Genomic DNA, 7,661 nt, shown 5'->3' with positions numbered 1-7,661 from the left:
TAATGACAGAATTTTCATTTTTGGGTGAACTAACCCTTTAAGCGTTGTTAGATTGGAAAGATGAAGTAAAACACTGGGCAAAAAATGTGTCTATTTAAAAGAAAAGCTCTGATTGGAGGATTTAAACTCTTGACATCTGGCAACCCTTAAAGGGGTCTTATGATGCGATTTCAAGTTTTCCTTTCTCTTTGTAGAAAACGAAGCGTTTGAGAGAGGCGGGGCATAGAGGACCTACAATAATGTACAGTATTTGAAAAATAATGTGTTTTTTGAACATTAAAGCATGTCAACATATTCTGTTACACCAAATAATGATCTTTAAAAAAGCATCATATGACCCCTTTAAACAACATCAGAGAACTATGCGCATGTGAATGTGTTGGTAAATTACAGAAATATTCTCAGGGCGTACTTCAAGTAAATATTTTAGTTCAAAGGGGTTTGGCTGGCAAAAAATCTGGGGAATTCCTGCTTTAAAGCGGTGTAGACGACATTACTTTCAGAAAAATGTGAACAAGAAAAAAGTGCAATACAGTGCTGGCTTGTACGAGTGCGACATGGTGAAGCATGGGTGACGTTCACTGGTGTCAGCCAACAGCATGTGTTGACACTCACAGCAGACGGTCAGTGCATCTGTGTGTCTGTGCGTCTCACCAGGCGGTCGGTTTGAGAGTTTGCTATTCTGTCCAGGATCCCCTTCACTGTCTCGAGCTGAGCAAACAGACGGTCTGCTTTCTTCTCCACCCGCTTGCTCCCACGTAAACACCTCAGGGCCTGCGGCGGGAAAAGGTGGCAATTCATTAAAACGCATTTCTTGCCTATTACATTAGGCACAAAACACAAAAAGTGCACTCATACCTGTGATTTCTTCCCCTCTTTAAGCAACGATTTTGCCTGCTGCTTACACCTGCACATTAGACAACACATGATTTAACTGCAGCACTATTGTAATAACCCATCATATCACAGAAATGACACTGGCTGGAGTAACGTCAATGCAATGTGGATGAACTGGCTCACTTTTCTGCTTCCTGTCCCAGCGCCTCCACCCTCTCCTCCAGAAGCTTCTCGCTGCGCTGGAGCTGATAGATGCCCAGGTCCACCTCGCTGACGGGAGACACACGGCCTTGTCCTGCCTGACTAAATTTCACCAGCTATACATGGACATGGTCAAAAGTTTCATTAGAGACAAACAAGTGGTAAAAGTTACTAATCAACCAATCAGTGCCCTGTGATTTTAGCGACACATTTAGGTCTCTGATTGGTTGAAGAAATGTTGAAACATGACTGTTTCAGATATACATATCCGTTCAAAAGTTGTTTAATGTTTTTAACAGAAGACTCTTATGCTCTCCAAATCTACAAATATTTGATCAAAAATACATTTAAAAAGAAACACTATGAAATAATAGTACAATTTAAAATAACTGTTGTCTATATTTTACAATTTAATTTATTCCTGAATCTCCAGCATCATTAATCCAGTCTTCAGTGTCACATGATCCTTCAGAACTCATTCTAATATTGCTGCTCAAGAAACATTTATTATTATAAATCCATGTTAAAAACAGTTTTGTTGCTCTAAATTTATTGTAGAAACCGTGATTTATTTATTTATTTTTCATGGTTTTGAAACATAGAAAGTTCAAACGAGCAGCATTTATCTGAAATAGAAATCTTTTGTAATATTATAAATGTCTTTACTATAGAAGCCCGTTTCCACCACGGAATAATTTTACAAAATAAATAAATTTAAAAAAAAAATGTCTTTTTTGCTTTTTTTATTTATTTTTTAACATATTTTATATACTCGAAATCCTGAGAAAAAAGGTCCGAATTCGTACTTTTTTTCTTGCAGAGTTTATATCTCATAAAAACAGAACTGTGAAAAAAGTCGGAAAGACAGAACTGTAAGATAAAAAGTCATATAAAAAATTTTTTTCCCCATGGCAGAAATAAGATTCCATACTTATTTCATGCAAATTTAATGCATCTTTGCTGAATAAAAATATGAATTTTATAAAAACCTTTTGAAAGATAGTGAAGTGAGGAATCACTGAAAAATGGTATAATTCTGCATTATTACCTACAGAGTTTTCAAAATGCATCAACTTTCTTTCCCTAAAGTCTACAGTGCATCAAGGTTCGCTCTTGTACTCAAAAACGGGAAAGAGACTAAGAATGCCAATATGTAAAACTAATAGACTGAAGCTTTCATTTGTTCCTGCCTTGATAAAAATGCTGAATTTTACCAAAAACAATGCCCATATAGCATATTAGCACTTTATTGTGTTTTGCACTGTATGTATTTTGCACATTATACTTATACATTGTTGTTGTTGTGTTTTTTTTTGTTTTGTTTTTTTTTAATCTGTTTTATTTATTGTTTTTGTCTGTTCAGAACAACACTGTAGCACTTTGCCCAAGACAAATTTCCTTTCGGGGACAAATAAAGTTTATCTTTATCCTTATCCTTAACACACCTTCTCGCCTTCATGGAGTGAGACGGTGACATGTTTCTCTCTCTGTAACTGCAGAAGAGCCAGGCAGAGCGAGCTTTCATCTGGACAGATGTGAGAGGAGAGAGCACGCAGCTCTTGGAAAGACAGCAGAGAGTGTGTTGCTAAAGGAGAAGCCCGATATGCTGCCAAAAGCGCCGCGGCCTTTTCCTGCAAGAGGAAAAACAGATCGATAACTACCTGCACGCCATATAAACAATATACAGTGGGGTCCAAAAGTGTTTTTTTAAATTTTTTTATTACAAATTACATCATCATATAAATGGGAGTGAATTTGAGAATGTCTTTGTATTTGTTAGGTTATTTGAACAGCAGCAATTTGTGCTGTATGAACGTATATATGTGTATATTTTTTCAATGTAAACATTTGTACCGTTACATTTGACCAGTCTATTTAATCCTTGCTGAATAAGCGACAGATGTACAGCTTGCTCCAACGCAAAACCTTCTTTTAGCATTAAAAAAACTACTATCAGGATTTACTAAAGACATGGAGTGTAACATTAGCGAGGAAAAGGCCTGGACACAGTCACTTTTGAGGCTGACTTGATAGTATATCCATTTGTAGGAGTTTCCCCTTTTAGATGCAAAATTTCAGAGCATTTAAATGAATCATGAAAGGTTTGTGTTAGTCGGTTTACTTTCAAGTAAGGGATCCGCACTCGCTCTATTTGCACCAGAGCAATCGACAGTCAGATTGCTCTGGTGCAAAACTAAAATAAATTGAAAGTTATCAAGAAGATAGAGCGAGTTACTGTTACTGATTGATCTACACACCCAAAACTGAAGTTGAGTGCAGTGTTTGTCAATTTACTGCAATTTGTGTCATTTTTGGGCTTGTGGTGTTAGTAGATTACATGCACCTGATCATAATCGGCATGATCCGGCTGCATCTGTGTTCTTTAATGTAGCTACACATTTGTCGGTAGATCAACCGCTGAACTTTCCACTCCCATCTGCGCTTTTATGGTATTATGCTAGGGCTGCCACTAACGACTATTTTTATTTCGATTAATCTATCGACTAATTTATCGATTAATCGATTAATCTAACAGATTAATTTCCCACCAAAAAAAACCCCAACAATTTTACTTAAGAACATTTTATGAAACTATATTTTATTAAACCAAATTAAATCCAAATTTCTATGAAATCCTTTTCTTAAAGCAAAAGTAAAGTGCATCCATCTCATAGTACAAATCACTGAAATCAAAGTTCAGTATTATAGTGTAAGAATGACAACATATCCACGTGATCTAGTCTACTAATAATACAATTATAATCAAAAAACACTTTTTAAAGGAGTATTTACCAGAAATGTTATTTACCAGAATTTAGAGGCAATAATAATTAGTTCAAATAAAGTATCAAAAGCAAGAAATCATATGGTTTTATTGAACAAAACTGTTAAAATACATAATGTATTATAAACAATAGAGCTAATGTACATTACAACAAAGGCCTGCAGAGGGCGCCATCGGTCTGATTATTATTTTTACACATTGCTGTGCGATCTAATACTAGTTTAATATTTACCAAGCACCATTTAATTCAAATGTCCACTTAATCTTTAATATTTGGTCATTTCTTTAGGACAGAAATGCTATAGCCACTGTAATTAAATGAATATGTGGACATCAAAAAGTGTAAACTCAGAGTGAGGGTTTTTATTTTGAGCTTTTATTTTGGAACCGATGTATTGTCCTGAGTTTGCGTAGATTTATAAATGATTTAACTTACAAATCTAATGAAATGGCGCACATGGCGTTCCCAGATGAACGTTATAATAAACTCACAACAACATGCAGAGATGGAGTTTGAGACGCTGCACACATGTAAATGATAACAGTTCCTGTGGAACTACTGTGAACGGAGCCGCTGTGTGACGCATGTACTTAACCTACACGCATGTAAATAATTAAAGTGCATATACTGTATTAGAACTGCATTGCATATAATTAATTAAATCGTAGCGTTTGTGAATTCACAATTATGTTTAATTATGATTTTTAAATGGGTTTAATATATCATGCAGCCTTGGGAAACAGTCTAATAATGTGTTTTATGGATTCTCTTCCGTGAAATGTGCCACTTCCGGTATTTTGCCGGTTAGTTGACACGAGCAAAATGAAGTCGAGGATTTTTAAAAATCGAAGAGTCGAATAATATCGACGAATCGCGACAGCCCTAGATTACGCTCTCACGCTAATTTGCTCTGTTTATGAATCTGAACCCAAACATTTTAGCAAGCAGTAGTCTATAAAGGCTGGAAATGAGCATTAATTGTGTTAGTTCTACACTTACTTTCACCAGGTCTATCACAACAAACGATTCCTCCAGTGGGACTCTCCCATTGCCCAGCAGAGCTGACAGAGTCCATTTCAGAGGTCGAACTAACAAGAGTCCAACACCCCACGACAACCAGCCCGAGTCTACATTTGCTGCAAAGTCTGATTCCTTCTGCACCTTCCCGCTTCTAGAAGGACAATAGAACAAATCCGCACAGCATGCTATAAATCCATGTACTGATTACAGTTCGTGATCTACGCGACTTTGTACTTGAGGTGACAGTGACTTACCTGATCATGCTCTGAAGTACTGTACTCAAACCCAGAGGAACAGAGCCCTTCCTCCTGAAGCTCTCATTCAGCTCCTGCAGATTCACACACACCGATCCGCGTCGCCTGCAGTGATCAATGATCAGAGGACTCCAGAAGTCTATCTTCCCATCCCAGTCTGTACAGTCAACATCTCGGTTCTCTTTGAAGGCAGAGAACAAGAAAGCCATTCGCTCGTCATCCTTCCAGTCCGGGGGGAACCACGCATCCCTCTTCTCCACTGAAACCGACATTGTGCTGTGAATGAGAGTTTGAATGATTACTACCCCAGCATAAAAGAAGTACACTTTAGAGTACTAATTATGGAAATAATACATTTTAAAAGAATGCACATAAGTGCAAACTGAACGTATTGTTTTTAGACACTTAACTGCATGTTATTTGCAATTACATTAAATGCATTTAGTTAAAGCTGCAGTCCGTAAGTTTTGCCTCTTTGTCGCCATCTCTGTTTGAAAACCTGGAATTGCAGTTACTTGCGGAATTATCTTCCTTGCGTGGGTTGTGAGTCGGCACGGCTCCAGCGCCGATGAATCTAATGTTTGGAGGAGTATGTGTGGCAGTCAGTCACCGCACTGGTGTGAATCCTATATATATATATATATATAGTAAGTAGTATATATATATATATATATATATATATATATATATATATAAAATTGTATTATACATTTGTTATGATGAAGTTGCAATTTTGTACATTTATAATATATCAACTTTAAATACAATACTGAATAACACACTAGTTAAAATTTTTGTGTTAGTCAACACATTAAAATAAGCGTAATTCTATAAAGAACAACATATCATTAAAACAATTATTTAAAATCTTTTAAAAGACTTTGAATTTTACATTCTTACAAGGTGCACTTTTTAAACATGTACTTAAGTGTATTAAGAAAGTCATGAAAGTGTACTCTCTTTTCCATTTAAGTTAAATTAATTAGTTTTTTTCAGTAATATTATATTATCTGCAAGTACAGTTTATTTGAAAGTATACTTTTAAGATTTTTAGTACACTAAAAGTGTACATACATTTAAGCGCACTTCCTTTGTACAAAAGTGGCATGTATACATGAAGTGTAGCTGACAAATAATATGGATTGCTTTTATTATCTATTTAAAGGTGTTTAAAATGTAAGATGGTTCAAATTGAAATTAATGTATGAAGTAAATGTAAATACTAGGTCACTATTTTAATCACCCAGGCTAAATGAAGTTCAACAGCACATATATTTAATTTCTCGAACATGAGCTTATAAAATTAGCATGCATAATAATCATAAAATAGTTCATTTCTATTTTATGGTTTAGTAACTGATTTTAAAAATAAATAAAAATGTTAAATCACAATAGATGAAATGCAGCATGTAAAACACGGCTGTCACGTTATGTGAAGCACCTCGTAGCAGTCTAACTAGTAAATACGCCTGCATTTTCAGGTACTCAGCAGAGGCAATGAATTAGACCTACGCTACAGCATTTCCCATTAATGTCACTCAAGTGATCACGGTCAGGTTTGCTGGCAAGTGCACAAAGCAAAAGAGCAAAACCAAATAACTCAATGTAACGAGCCTGACAACCTTGAAGATATAATGCCGTATGTCAAAATTCGCTTCAAGCTCAGACCTCAAGTTCAAGCAGCAGGATAAAGCTCTCAGCTAAAATTTCCTCAGTGTTTGTCGTGGCATCCATCGGCGGGAATCCACATACTGCTTAAATCATCGGCGGTGGAGAGAGGAACGCAAAAAGCTCCGATTGTACAGTTTAACTGTATGCTAAAGATGACAGCACCTCACCAGGAAGACAACAACACTCACTGGTCTTTCTACACCACTTCCTACCATCAGCGCTCCAGTCACAATCCAGCTGTCGCCAACCGCACCCCAATCCTATCGAATCCGTTCGCAGTCGGGCCTCTCTCACTGGTCTTTTCTTCTTCTTCTTGGTTTTTAACAGCGGCTGACACCAACGCAAATAGGTGCATTACCGCCACCTTCTGCTCCGGAGTGTGGAACAGAGTTTTATATTCTATTTATCAGTCCCGTCTCTCTAATAAAATCAGAAAAGACTTTAGTATTTATTTCACTTGACCATCTTATTAAAACCTTAAAATATAATTCTTGAATTCCATTTTTCCTTATTTCTTGTTCGTACTTTCTAAATTCAAGAAATAAATGAGGTATTGTTCCTTCAACATAACATTGTTCACATAACCCATTTGGATGTTCCCGTTATTTAAAGTGTGCTATTTAAATTTGAGTGCCCTAACAATATTCTGTTATAGATAACCTCTTCTTTCCTTGATTTACCTACACACTTTATATTTTATCACCGGATCGGCTTTCACCATGGACGAAGCGGAGTCCAGCCCGGGGTCGTCATATGTGGTTGCCGCAAGCCCTCCGGACACTCCTTCCTCGAATCCGCCGGCCGCACCGTTCTCAAATCTCCATCACCTGCGGGCTTTCACATTGAGCAGCATTAACTACACAGAGCCGTTGTTCACTGACGAGCTGCGCAA

General features: G+C 36.7%; 1 protein-coding gene across 1 annotated transcript in view; it reads right to left on the bottom strand.

Moving 5' to 3' along the window:
- LOC107698119 (charged multivesicular body protein 7) overlaps positions 1–6,964 on the bottom strand; it is a 10,773-nt gene extending 3,809 nt beyond the window's left edge. Inside the window, exons 1-7 of the mRNA XM_016499048.1 lie at positions 6,767–6,964; positions 5,099–5,374; positions 4,824–4,995; positions 2,484–2,669; positions 1,021–1,154; positions 859–907; positions 655–774 (exon numbers count right to left, since the gene is read on the bottom strand). Coding sequence (XP_016354534.1) covers positions 655–774; positions 859–907; positions 1,021–1,154; positions 2,484–2,669; positions 4,824–4,995; positions 5,099–5,370 — 933 coding nt within the window. The 5' untranslated portion in view covers positions 5,371–5,374; positions 6,767–6,964. The remainder of the gene's footprint in view (positions 1–654; positions 775–858; positions 908–1,020; positions 1,155–2,483; positions 2,670–4,823; positions 4,996–5,098; positions 5,375–6,766) is intronic.
- Positions 6,965–7,661: the final 697 nt, after the last annotated feature.

The sequence above is a fragment of the Sinocyclocheilus anshuiensis genome, unplaced genomic scaffold, assembly GCF_001515605.1.
Source record: "Sinocyclocheilus anshuiensis isolate Anshui unplaced genomic scaffold, SAMN03320099.WGS_v1.1 scaffold1163, whole genome shotgun sequence".
NCBI lineage: Eukaryota > Metazoa > Chordata > Actinopteri > Cypriniformes > Cyprinidae > Sinocyclocheilus > Sinocyclocheilus anshuiensis.
This window is presented reverse-complemented; position numbering and strand designations above follow the sequence as displayed.